Source organism: Podarcis filfolensis (genome assembly GCF_964270895.1).
Source record: "Podarcis filfolensis genome assembly, chromosome: 6".
NCBI lineage: Eukaryota > Metazoa > Chordata > Lepidosauria > Squamata > Lacertidae > Podarcis > Podarcis filfolensis.
Window position 1 is genome coordinate 42,542,817 of NC_139609.1, and position 14,432 is coordinate 42,557,248.

The following is a 14,432-nucleotide window of genomic DNA, read 5'->3' on the forward strand; positions in this document are numbered from 1 at the left end:
ATTTTGCAGTGTTTAAAAACTTGGCTGTGCTTGCTTTCAAAAAGAAGCTCCTGATTGCTTTGGCACCCGAGCAAAGCTTTGATAGAAAGACGAAAAGGCAGGCAGACAGCTCACCAAAAATATAGAAAGCAGGGCAAGACTCTTATCAGTGAGAGAGGGAGTTCCCAGGCGGGCTGATTACTGAGCATTCCTGCCGCTAACATCCACAACTTGCATGGAGTTTATTTGATGTCTTCTGCTTCTCAAGCATTCCTCATGTGGAACCTAGTGGTTGCTATCTCACACTTTGCAATGTAGTTTTCCATAACTTTTCTTATCAGATTTTTTTGCAGTTAAAAAAAGGATGGAAAATTGCACTAGAAAGTGCAGGGTAACAATCATATTTTGTGCAAATAAACAGCCAATCTGGAAGCACTGTAATGGTTACCCAAAAATGAGTATCAGTTCTAGCTAACCAGCTATATAACTGTATGTATGTATGTATGTATGTATACAAACAGACATCTATACACATGCACAAACTGATAGAATCGGAAAATCAGAAAAGCAAGTGCCATAATACCAATATACCAATTTCTGCCTCAGCCTATCATCCAGATACACCTATACAGAACACTGATATTTGGGACCAGGTCCATATTGCTCCCACAGGGGCATCTACAAATTCTGAACTTTGGGGGGGGGGCAACTGGGGGGGGCATTAGCCCCTTGTGCCCTCTTACAATGCCTTCTGACAGCCTCTGGAAGAGAATTGTTGCATCCTGTTCTCAATCCCAGATCCAGGATTTCTCCACCAGGGCCTTTATAAAATGGGCACACAGAAAAGATGAACTGAACAGGAACAGCCCCTTCCTCACTGGCGGGAAATGACAACAAACAATGAGATAATAAATATGTGTGATGAGCTTCCAGAAAAACAACAACAAAGGGGAGGGGGTTCTGTAAAAGCTGCAACTGAGGCAATGGAGAAGTGTGTTCTCCAAAAAGTGACTTCAGGCTCCAATAAATATTGTTATTTTTTGAAGGACCAGAAATGAGAGTTTCTCCTTCATCTGAGGGCCACTGCAGACTGGTGTGTTTGTGGTTGTCTTCTGCCACTTGCCATTGACAGGGTGCGTGCAATTATATGGGATTATTACCATTCACACACCATTCTGCTTTTTTAGTTCTGCGATGCTTCCACAATGTCACCGCACTATTGCCATCTGGAGGGGCAATTGCCCCACAGCACAAGAAAAACCAGAGAGAGAGAGAGAGAGAGAGAGAGAGAAGAAATTTCAGCAGGAAGAACAGGACATGCACTGATCAGAAACAAAGCAGTACATCCACCCCAAAACTTGCAGGCACAAAGCAATTAAACAGTAAACCAAAGTTGTTGAGTTTTGTGGGGTTTTTTAGTTTTGCCCAAAATGTTGAGTTTTTTGTGAAATATCGGGGGGGGGGGGTAATTTCTGAGCTATTTTTAAGGATGTTCGCCAAAATCTACACTATACGTCCGGATTTCCCCAAACATTTTAAGTGATTTCTGCCCAGACACAGTTTTTGATGGCAAAAACCCCGGACATATGGCAACCCTACAACTGCGTAGCACAGTGGTACCTTGCTTCCCGAACTCAATCCCTTCTGGAAGTCCACTCGACTTCCAAAATGTTCGCAAACCAAGGTGCAGCTTCTGATTGGCTGATTGGCAATGGAAAGAATGCTGACAGCTGAAACAGACGTTTGGCTTCAAAAAAAGTTTGCAAACCAGAACACTTACTTCCGGGTTTGCGGCGTTCGGGAGCCAAGCCGTTTGGGAACCAAGGCACGATTGTACTGCATTATAAAGTATCCAGAGTGGTGTGTGTACAAATGTAGTCAGCAGAGGGCAGGCTGCTACAAGATTCCCAGTTCTGGAGTTCTGTGTGTTGGATCCCACTGAGAAAGATGGAACACAAATTATTTGTGTAAATAACCATATACTCTCAGATGTGTCTGCATCTATCGCTGGGTACAGGCAAGAACAACCCACTAATAAGAGGAGCTTTTGTACTCTTCGTATTTATTTCTCATACTTACAGCCCGCCCTCCGTAAGCCCAGGGGCTGCTCCATTTAATAGCAGGTTAGGCTGAGAGTCTGTGACTGGGCGGCAGTTACCCAGCCAGCTTCATGGTTCTGCAGGAATTTACAACCCCACTCTCCCTCATACAAGTCCAGCATCTTAACCTCCATTTCACACAGTCTCTCTGCTTAATATAAGCAGTTAAATGGAACCAAAACAAGGAGTAGAATAGCACAGCAAAGATGCATGTTCCCTTCTGAGTAATACCCCTCCCCACCCTCTCACTATATATATATATATAGGTCTGGTGACTTCTGTTTCAGTGCATCTGAAGAAGTGTGCATGCACACAAAAGCTCATACCAAGAACAAACTTAGTTGGTCTCTAAGGTGCTACTGAACTATTTATTTATTTTTATTTTTATATATTTCTATTGCCTCAGACCAACACGGCTACCTACCTGAATCTAGAACTTTTGGTTTGTGTTTGTTTTCTGGATTGTTTTTATTGTACACTGAATTGGGTGGCAGGGGGTTGTACACAGCCTTGGTATCATTTTAATGTAAGGCAAAATAGAAAATATTTTAAGTAAATATATCAAACACTAACTATTAAGGTGCCTCTTTGCAAATGGATTCTACCTCAATGCAAAGGATTGGAATAGATGACCTCTTACATTACCTCCAGATATTAGGCGCATGTTTCCTGCAAGTCCTCCATTTTCACTGCGCCGCTTATGTTCTTGGGAAGACAGGATCACCAGAGCAAAACTGGAGCTTCTTAGTAGGTTATATACAACCCCAGCCAAGTGCCTCATGCCTATTCCACAGGGAATACCCTGCAGTGCCTGAAAAGCTCAGCACCTGGTTTTAATTTCCTCACAGGTGAGTTATGTCTGGTAATGCTGCAAAGTCTATTGTCTCCCTTGCCCTATGTCAAGGTTATTTACTAGGGCTCTGGGTGTTGCCTCAGCCTTTTCTACAATTAGGCAGCCAAAAGCTCTGGGATTTCTGTTTGCATGTTTTAATTTCATGCAGGAATGTCTCCTTCCCTGCCATATTTAACCCCTGACAAAAGTGATAATTCCAGGTTTGAGCTATGCAGCCAAAAGCAGCAGGACACAGAGGACTTAACAGGAATTATCACTCTATATAACAGGACAGTGCTGTCCCAATGGTCCAGGAGGCTGAATCCTGCTTTTCAGTGACAATAAAACCGCCACACTGATCTCATCTCACAAGTGGCCTACATCAGGTCCAGGAGAGGACTGCTGGCCAGTCTCTAGTGGACCTTCTCACACTGGCTTGACACTGTGATTTTGCAAAGAATTAAGGACTAGATGGAGACACAACTGACTTGGCAAGGCACTTCTTGCATTCTTAAGCCAGAGTCCATGTTCACCTAGCATAGATTAGTTGTACCTTAATTGTTAAGACGAGGAAACCAATGAAAATATGTTTTTTACAGGTTGATGTAAACAATGGCTGCAACACCACTGTGGCTGTTGGGGTGAATGTACTGCAATAACACTGGTGGTTTTATGTCTCTGTGATGAAAATAGTGGCTGTTGGCATCTTAGGGGGCCCCAGACTGCCAGTATTTTGTAGGAGGGATCCAGGCACATACCAGAAGAATTAGGCTTAGGTCGCTAACGTGAATAAAAGTGCTCAGTCACCCTTCTGCAGGAGTGAAAAGGCCCTTTTCAGGTTCTCTCTGTTTCTCATTTTTCCAATCTTAAATTCAGTTCTCCACATTGCTACGTCATCTTGTGATGTATTTATTTTTAAATTGTCAGCAGTTCTCTGGAAATTTCTCCTGCTCTGCACGTTTTTATGTGCAATGTTGCCTAATGTATGCATTTTTGCAAAGCAATTTCCCCTAAAATAATGCACATTCCTATGTTACTTTCCATAATATACACATTTATATGCACGCCTTACCATAGTATATGCATTTTTGTACACATTAATTGCCTGGAGCGTTGCATTGCAAACTGCGGAGAAGCTCACATTTCAAATGAGAGCAGTGTTTTGGTTTGCATATTGTTTTGGAAAATGCAAAGCTTTCAAGTTCACCTTTAACAGTGAACTGGAGTGAATTTCTCCATGTGTGTGAAGGGGGGCAGGTTATACCACATTGAAGAGCAACAGGGGCAGGCAGTTTTATAAACCCTACAACCATACTGTGATCCCAGTCCCACAGTCCTGCCTTTGCTATTTGTTTAGCATAGTTCAGCTACCCAACAGCAGCAAACTCCATCTAGCTTGGCCAGCACATCACCTCCTAGGGTGAGGTGAGAGCAAGGAAACCTCTCAGGACTTGGAAGGCCTGCCTTCGGCAGCCAGGGAGCTGGGAGCAGGGACATGAGTCAGGTCTAAACAAGGAGGGGGGTCCATTTTTCTTCTGAAAACAATGTTTAGGAAACATGTGCTTTTCTTCTTTTGTTTTCTTGCTGTGACACCCAGCAAGTGTTTCTTATAATTGTATAAACAATCCTCCTCAACTCCCTGACATTGTTTTCACCTTTGGCTGCTTATTTCTGTGTACATGATCAGAGGGCCAAACATCTGCAGGGAAGGCGGCGTGCTTTCTTGTGGTAGACAATGAGCAAAGTACAAAGATACCTGCTAAATTTATAGTCTAGCTTTGAAAGAGATGCATGCAATGAATATAAGAGGGAACCGGGGCACAAGGAAGACGGAAAAGGGCAGCACTATGAAACTGGACCACCAGACTATCTATTTTGAGAAGCTGGTGAGAAGGTAGCATTGCACCTTGCAAAGCCCCCAATCTCTCTACCTCCTTAAAAAATTCATGCCTACTGCAGACTTCTTTCTCCCACCCAGCAAGGCTAGGAAAGCACATAGATCAAGAGTTCTTGCTGGAAATTGCAAGAGGGTGTTTTCCGTTTTGTTCTAACCAGCCTGATAGTGCTCCAGAAGAGGATGGTTCTGTTTGACACCCCTCAAAAGCTATTTTGATGGGCTAAGCCAGGAGTGGGGAACATTTTTTCAGGCCAGGTGCCACCTTCCTTCAAATCCAGCCTTCTGGGGGGCCACATGCCAGAGGAACAAGGAAATGGAATAGTGGGCGTGGTGAAAATGAAAGTGGGTGTAGTCAGAGCTGATATGGGATACATATAGGCACACAACACATGGCACACACCACACATATTGCCTCAACGCACGGGCACAAAATAGCCAGGAGAGCCAAGATGGAAGAGTCATAAATAACTGTCCCAGTCAAGGAGGTTGGCAGGGATGTTGGTGGTGGGGTCACCACTCACAAGGCTTGTGGGAATAGAAAAAAAGAAGCAAAGGGGAACCCGCAGAACAGAACAAGATGGTTCCAGTTATCTACTCGAGGACACATGGAATATTCATAAATATGGAATGTACCTTAGTAACTGGATCTGGGGCTGCAGCCTCTACAAACATCAAGTGAAGCTACGAAGGACACCTCAGGGTCACGAACTGGGCTTTTCTATTTAGTGCAAACAACACATTTTAAATGGCTGTTGACACAGTACACGAGTAGGATTACCACTGTTAGGGCAGCTTATGCCAAGTACACAATGCTTTAGCAAAGTACTAAAGCTGGCGGGACAGAAGGGAACGAACAACAAAACCACTCACAGCCATTGAGGTCACTTCTGACATCATTACGCCATCATTTTCACAATCTGTCTTCAGTCCACGTTATTTCCTGCAGCTGTCAGGGGTGGGGAAGTGATGTATCAGGAGCACAAATGGGAAATGGAGCAAGTTACCGAGCCAGGGGGTCGCAACACAAGACTGCTTCTGGCATTGTCAAGTGTTTCGTAAAAATTGAGGCTCAAGACAACCAACCTCTTCCAGGTCACGTCTTAAACCAGCTTCTGATGGGATATTTAAACTGTGTGGAACTCTTCTGCTGTTACTTAGCAGGAGCATTTGACTGCAGTCTACTTACAAACAAGTAGCGTCTTGTTCCATTGCGGAATTGAAACATTAAAAATACTCAGCTTCCAGGTCACTTGAAAGCATATTTGAGAAGCCAAGACATGCATGAAGACTCCTGAGATTTGCAGCACCCTGCAGTCCCTGAAGAAAATACGTTTTCCTAATGGTTGTGGTTTCTCTGCAGTGCTTGCACTGTATATGGTCCTATAAACTTCTACAGACCCTCTAAGTGCCTCTTTTTTCTAGGGATAGTCTCAGATTTGCAGAAGCCATCACAGCTTCTGATTTGATTCCAGAATGTCCCACATTTCCTTAGGACATCCCTATTTTCACTTGGGAAATGTTGGAGGGTATGGAGCTATGTGACCCCCCAAGCCAAGGAGATAAGTAACTCTACAATTTTTAGAAGATATCTGAAGGCTTTTAATGTTTAATGTTTTATTATGTTTTTATATTTGTTGGAAGCTTCCCAGATGGGCAGGGTATTATTATTATTATTATTATTATTAATAATAATAATAATAGTAATAGTAATAATTGAATAGGGCGTCCCTATTTTCACCAGAGGGTATGCTGCTATCTTATGGTGCAGGGTTATTATTAAGATTCATTAATCCATTCAGAATAAAATATTTTGTGTGGTTCCCAAAGCTGTGATGCTAAGCACAAGTTGTTTGGCAGTAAGTCCTGTTGAACTTGATGCCATATTCCAAATGGTGTCTTTCTCCCCCCAAGGAACAGGCATGAGTGCAACTTCTAAAACAGGCCCTACAGGCTTTATACTCAGATAGCCTAGTTAAGACGGAGCCAACGCCAACCCTTTTGTTGCCTCGCGCTGTCAGTTTCATGGAGCTGCTCTCCCACAGCTGCCTGGGAGCTTGGCTCCCTCCCCATGCGGAAGAAGCAATCTGACAAGCTGAGCAGTTGGCAGGCTTCCGAAAGCAACATAAATCACTCCGGATTTTCCACTGCAGCAAGCAGACCTCCAATGGCCAAAAGGCATGAATCGGAGCAGAAAGCGGGACCTCAGAAGCAAAGGTGCTGAGGGCACACGATCCGCCTTCTGTCTGGCTGCTGCTGCTCCTGCACGTCAGCCACTCCATAGCGATTGGGCCAGTTAATGAAGCGTGAGCCCTGAGCTGCTTTGGCACCCACACGCAAGCACTTCTTAAACCTCTGACCAGTTCTTTTTCATGTTAAAAGTGTCGCTGTTCGGGATATCATCCAATCCCCAGGAACCACCACCATCAAACATGTCCTCAGCAAAGCAGTCTATGGGCATGAAGTACAATCACACCAATAAACAGTCTAATAAAAGGTATCTGTGGATGATGGGGCAAGAATGCTAAAGGATTCTAAAAGACTAGAAACACATTTACGGTGTAATTCTGTGCATTTCCACTCAAAAGCATACCTTGCTAAATTCGGTAGGACTTGCTCCCAGTTTTGTACATTTAGAAAATGGCAGCCTTAGTAGGTAAAAGGTAAAGGACCGCTGGACAGTTAAATCCAGTCAAAGGCGACTATGGGGTTGCGGCGCTCATCTCTCTTTCAGGCTAGCATTTGTCCACAGCCATCTTTCATGTGGCACAATAGAACACCGTGACGGAAACCAGAGCACACAGAAACGGCGTTTACCTTCCTGCCACAGTAGTACCTATTTATTTACTTGCACTGGTGTGCTTTCAAACTGCTAGGTTGGCAGGAGCTAGGACAGAGCAACGGGAGCTCACTCCATAACAGGGATTTCAACCGTTGACCTTCTGATCGGCAAGCCCAAGAGGCTCAGTGGTTTAGATCACAGCACCACCCGCATCCCAATTTCATAAATGGCAAAGAAGTGCCAAAAGATGATGTTCAGGTGAGTCACGGATCCTCCATCCACACTCCCAGGGAAAAGTCATGACTCTGCCCCTTGGGACGATATATATGTTCTCAGCAGGGGTGCCATTCTCATATACAGAGTCTGTTTCCCCTTCATAGTGTTTTTCCGAATCATCTCTCTGGCTGGTGAAAACTTTTAGGGGTTCAGTGCTACCCAGGTTTGATTTCCTTTGGAAGAAAACCACAGGGGGCTTATGGGATTTGGTGATATTTCACTTTATTTGCAAATATGCAGGTTGAGCATAAGTGGAGGGACAGCTTAAGACACTTCAACAGACAGCCAAACTTTTGTTCTTCTGCTTTGGTCCTGACTCTTATTCTCTATCACTCCCTCCAAATCCCCAGAGAACAGGACCAATCTACCATGGCTGGGGCATCCCTTTTATTGTCTGAGCCACTCCCCAACCCCATCCAACCTTTCATCTCTTTGGACTCCCATGAGAATGTTCCCGGGCTCATTCCTAATTTTTAATGCTTAGTTCTTTGGTTCAGAGACAGCACCAACCGATGAGGGGACGTCTCCTGCTCCCTCTTTTATTCCATAGTACATGTCATCCTCTTCTACATTATGCGTAGCTCTGTGTTCCAGTCGTTCAGGCCCTACTGTAGCCAATGCCCCATCTCCTCTGGGGGCAGGAATAGGGCAGTGGCTTTGGTTAGGTGCCGTTATCCTTTCATTGTTTTGACCTTGACCTTCCGCCGTCAAGGAATCGATTAGGGCAAAATCTTCATAGGAAGGAAGCTTGAATCTGAGCTGGCCTTCTGTTGGAGACATAGGCTTCGAGACATTTTCCCACCTCTGTAGAAACGGACTGTTGGCTGCAGATTCCACGGAAGAGGCATCAGCTTCCTCTTGGAAAGAAGCCAGTGGCGCCTGGTTAGGAAACTTTTCCGACTCACTAGAATTTAAAGAGAAGGTTCATTGAAGGACATAGCTTCCAAGGCTGATTGTTGAGCTGTTTTGTGTTTCTACTAGGACGTTTATAGTAAATCAAGCTGGGCAGATGCTGTGCTTTTCACCGGCACATCCCTGGTTCTGGAATGACCAGCTGTTGTTGGTTTATTTAATTTGGTTTCTAAGGGTAAATTAAATATTATTGACCATGCCAGCCCAACAGCATTGTTTTGATCTTGAACCCAAGAGTCACCAATGTGGTCCCCTCCAGATGTTCTTGGACCCAACTCCCATCATCCCCGGCCAGCATTCCCAATGGTCTGAGTTAACAGGAGTTGCACTCCACCTGGAAGGTATTGCGCTTGTGATGCCTGCTTTAACTAGAAGGAACAACACCGGGCAGTACAGACTGTGTTGGCTTTTCATTGATACAGAGCTAGCATGCATCTTATATTTAGCTCCACCTTCTATGGGGATGGTAACATTAGCTGATTAATCTAACAGATTAATCAACTAATGTTGCCAATCAGTTAGATTAATCAGTTAAAGAACATATAAACATAAGAAGAGCCTTGCTCTGGATCAGGCCCGTGGTCCATTTAGTCCAACATCCTCTTGTCACAGTGGCCGACCCCTGTTAAGTTTTGTTTAGTTCGAAAGGAGCTCCCAGATAAACAATCAGTGGTGCGCTCTCTCTCTCTCTCTCTCTCTCTCTCTCTATATATATATATATATATTTATTTATATATACACAGTGTGTGTGTGTGTGTGTAGGTATATATATCATTGCGCCATATCTCACACATAGAAAAGGATATCATTTCTAACATAGAATATTATATATTTTCAAAGATTGTGTCGGTTCTGACACCTGCATTAGTAACTTTGTTTTATGCAGATGTTCATTTATTCATTTTGTTTAATCAAGCAATGAAAATGCATATAATTTGACAACCATCCCACCTTTGCGAACTTTTCTCTATCCAGAGTGCCAAACAGAAATCACCATAAAGTGACCATAAGGTTCAGGGTGGTGTGCAATTCAAACCAGCCCCTGAATGCACCGCATGAGCTACTCACCAGTACAACCTTGTAGAGTCCTTCTGGGACATTGGGTCCTTGCAGGAGTCTCCATCACTTTCTGAATCCCTGTGGACCTCTGCCTTGGCCTGTACAACAGGCTGGATACATCCTTCTGCCCTGACCGGTGGGACTGGGGCAGACAGAACACCCACAGATTCTGCACCTGCCACTTTCATCTGGATCTGTTCGTAAGACGGCAGGCTTTTCTCATAGACTTCAGCTTCTTTCTGGCTGGTGTAAGGTGTCTGGGAACTGAGCAAACACCACGAGAAAGTGGAATATTACTTCACCAGATTTGTTACATCTGTTATTAACAGGGGACAGGAATCTGATTATTTGCTGATTTAGAAATTTGAACAGCTTCAGAGGACCTAGCATTTCTCTAGTCATGTTTGCTTCCTCTTAAGTGTGTTGCAGTTGTTTGTTATCTGGATATGAGCTGTCAGGAGACCTGCTTTTCTTACCCGTCCTCCATTCCCTCCTGGCTGTCTAGGAGAAAGGGACATACAAAATCCATCAGTCTGTATGCCAGGGCTATGCTGCCTTCAGCTACTTTAGTTTCACTTTCCTTTCTGTTGTTGGCAATTGGAGTATTATGGGAAATTGTCTTGCGCTGTTAAGAAGCCTGCTTAAGGGAAGTTGATGGATGGAGTGTGGTGGGAAGGGAGATCTGAGCAAGTAAATGACATATAGCCAGGAAGGGAGTGTCCCCTGGGCGCCTCTGAGGCTGGGCTAATGCACAGTAGGCTGGTGCCAGGTCCAGGTTTTCAATCAGAAAAACAGTTGCTTATGAAGCACATAAAATAGGTCTTCTGGCAGCAGGCTGTGCTCTTGCCCTTAGTCAATGTGGAGAGGAAGGGAAGAAGTGACTAATGAACTTGGTACAAAGCTTTATACAGCTTGGGACCAGGATAGCCAAAGATTATCTCACCCCTGGGACTCAGCTACATTAATAAAGCAACAACTATTTGAATGTGCTATAAACATGCAACACCAGATTGTGCCAGAGAGCAGAAATTTTTTATATGCGATTTTCCATAGGGTTTTTTCTTTCTTTTATTATAACGGATCTAATTTCTGACTTATTTATAGCGGTTTCCCCCTGTGTGTAGATCCACCCTATATATATACCCAACCTGTCACTGTACTCTGCAGGAGATCACCTCCTACAAATACCATTTCACCAGGATTTATCCATCTCTAGGGTGAGGGTTTAACTTATATGCAGAATGCATCATGCGAAAGGCTGGGCTGGATGAATCCCTAGCCGGAATTAAGACTGCCGGAAGAAATATCAACAACCTCCGATATGCAGATGACACAACCTTGATGGCAGAAAGTGAGGAGGAATTAAAGAACCTTTTAATGAGGGTGAAAGAGGAGAGCGCAAAATATGGTCTGAAGCTCAACATCAAAAAAACGAATATCGTGGCAACTGGTCCCATCACCTCCTGGCAAATAGAAGGGGAAGAAGTGGAGGCAGTGAGAGATTTTACTTTCTTGGGCTCCATGATCACTGCAGATGGTGACAGCAGCCACGAAATTAAAAGACACCTGCTTCTTGGGAGAAAAGCAATGACAAACCTAGACAGCATCTTAAAAAGCAGAGACATCTCCTTGCCAACAAAGGTCCGTATAGTAAAAGCTATGGTTTTCCCAGTAGTGATGTATGGAAGTGAAAGCTGGACCATAAAGAAGGCTGATCGCTGAAGAATTGATGCTTTTGAATTATGGTGCTGGAGGAGACTCTTGAGAGTCCCATGGACTGCAAGAAGATCAAACCTCTCCATTCTTAAGGAAATCAGCCCTGAGTGCTCACTGGAAGGACAGATCGTGGAGCTGAGGCTCCAATACTTTGGCCACCTCATGAGAAGAGAAGACTCCCTGGAAAAGACCCTGATGTTGGGAAAGATGGAGGGCAGAAGGAGAAGGGGACGACAGAGGACGAGATGGTTGGACAGTGTTCTCGAAGCTACAAACATGAGTCCGACCAAACTGCGGGAGGCAGTGGAAGACAGAAGTGCCTGGCGTGCTCTGGTCCAGGGGGTCACGAAGAGTCGGACACGACTAAACGACTAAACAGCAACAAGGGTGAGGGAGGCACTGTTCTGAAGAAGCTTGGATATGAGGTGGAAGATGGAGAAGAAGCTCTTTTAAGCTGCCATAATTTTATCTTGATTGACCAGTTGTAGCTTCTGCACAGCTCAGAGAGACAAGGCCAAAGGAGCTGCTGTTCTTATGGCCAGTGCAGAATGAACCCTAAGGAGGCCCACATTCTTTTTCTGGATAGGATTATATCTAGCAGGGCTAGACACTGAAATGAGATGGAGTTTGCAATCCTATACACACATCTGAGAGTAAGCCATGTTGAACTCAATGAGATCTATTTCTAAGCAGACAAGCATAGGATTGCGCTGTAAACACATACTTTACACACAAACACACATACCTCTGAGGAGCTTTATATTTTCCCTAAAGACACCGCGTTTCTCCTGCTTAAAAATACACTTAAATTGTGCAATTCACTGCCCTGTGCCAGCGTTTCCAGACGTTGACCTTGTCCCTCTGCGGAACACAGTTTGCAGTATGCACAGGCGAGTACTGTATTCTAATTAAAAAGTAGATTGCAGACTGTTGAGTTGAAGCTTACAGGCTTGGTTTACGCAAACATACCTGTTCTTCTCGGGAATCTCATTCTGAACAGATGAAGCAGCACTGTTCTTTACAAGAAACTTCTCAGACTCCACATCAACAGAAACTACTCTGATCTGAGGAGGGAAAGCAGGGAAGTAAGGGAAGATAACTCCTTGGAACAAGGGGGTTATTTCCTCCCATCAAATGAGCAGCTACACACAAACACATGCACAAACACTGAATTTAATTAAGAAAATGTGATGTATCATTTGGGTCTCAAATAAAGCTCAGGAGGCAGTCCTCCCTAGGCAAAGTGATTCTTTCTCACCTATCTCCAAGGAGATGTAGGGGTTCCCTAGAAGAAAGGCATTTTATTTTTATTTTTACATTCTGAACTGTGTCTTCAATCAAATCCTAGATTTTCAGAAAGAAGATTCAAGCTGCAACTCCAACAGGGAACAGCCTTAGATTTGCCATTACCTAACTTATTATTTCTACAGTTCCCACTGCATTATATCGTGGCACCATTCTAATACCTATCCTGCGACAGCATCATTATTTTTGTGGCAACAGTAAGGAAACCAATGTGTAAAGTAATTTATTAATCGAGCGGATACTAAAAAAATTGATTGCTTTTCAAGTAAAATATTTTTAAGTTTCTACTTCTTAAAAGGCTAACAAGCTCAATAAAGAGTAGGAAACATATAATCCCGCCGTTTCCAAGAGCCCAAATATATTCTTGGGAAGTCTGAGTTTGATATGCCCAAAATGCAACTGTTGAAGGCACATTCTTTAGAAAAAAGGAAAAGTAGACTGTTTCCTACCTTCGGGTAGCACTGACACATGCTCCAAATGATCCCCGCAGCGATGACCAAGGCCCCTAAGGTACAAAAGGTGATGTAGATCTGGGGCTTCTCCACACTCATGATGAACATTCCGATCATCACCAAAAAGACTCCCAAGACGATGAGCCCATGGCGAAAAGTTTTCTCTTCAGCCATTGGGATCCAGGAAGAGAGATTGAAATCAAGGTTATTTCTGTGCAGGCTAGTTCATGGAAAGAGCTTGCGCTGGAAAGGTGTGGGTGGTGGTGGGGAGTCCAGAAAGGCTGGGCAGCCCTTCACCTGTCCCTGACCCACACCAGCCCTCCTCACTCAGGTGCACTGTGAGGAGATGGTGCAGAGAGCCAGCAAGGGGACAAGTGTCAGCTGCAACCTTCAGACCAGTCCTGCCCAGGTCTCAGCCAGCCAGCTTTTAATGGGTTTGTAATGAATGCAAACAAGATCCTTCCATTCACACATGAGTAACATTGCCCAGGGACACTTCACAATAACCTTCCCCCTAGGTATATACAGCGCAAAAGCTGAGCATGCTTTGCCAAAGGGGTGTGGACTCAGGAGGGGAGGTTTTAGGACCCTTCTAGAACCGGATCCCAGTTGCCAGGTCTCAGAGGCTCACTGGTGAATTAGGAAAACAGTACCCAGTGAGCCAACTGACTGCTCCACAGTCTGGTCCTTTGTCTAGACCTTAAGGGGACTCTCTTATTGACCTTAAGGACAATAACCTTCCTCCCCTGTGTGTTGTCAGATGGCATGGCCTTCGCAGTGTGCAATCTTGCACAGATGACAATGGTGGCTCCCCCAGGCTCTGGATAATAAAGTTATTGCTTATGAAAGGCAAATAGGAAGGAGGCTTCACAAGATCACTTATCCCCCCCCCCACAAAGTGTTCTTTCAGTCAGACCAGTTATCACAATGACTACATTTTGCTCCTGTCACCCACCCCCCACCCCATTGCTTTCACAGAGGCAATAGTCTCATAACTCAGTTATGTGGGGCAGGATAAATATAATCCCTCATGGAGATGAGCCATTCACTATCAAATGTCAATCATAGCCCCACCCTTTAAAGTGCTTTCTCAAAATCATTCATTAACAGTTATATTGACAAACTT

General features: G+C 44.3%; 1 protein-coding gene across 1 annotated transcript; it reads right to left on the reverse strand.

Moving 5' to 3' along the window:
* Positions 1–8,067: 8,067 nt before the first annotated feature.
* Positions 8,068–13,660, reverse strand: BSND (barttin CLCNK type accessory subunit beta). Its single transcript, XM_083619386.1, has 4 exons — positions 13,304–13,660; positions 12,519–12,613; positions 9,843–10,097; positions 8,068–8,766 (listed from the first exon to the last, which is right to left on the reverse strand). The coding sequence occupies exons 1-4, from the start codon at positions 13,478–13,480 to the stop codon at positions 8,343–8,345; spliced, it is 951 nt and encodes a 316-aa protein (XP_083475512.1). The 5' UTR covers positions 13,481–13,660; the 3' UTR covers positions 8,068–8,342.
* Between the last annotated feature and the right edge of the window lie 772 nt (positions 13,661–14,432).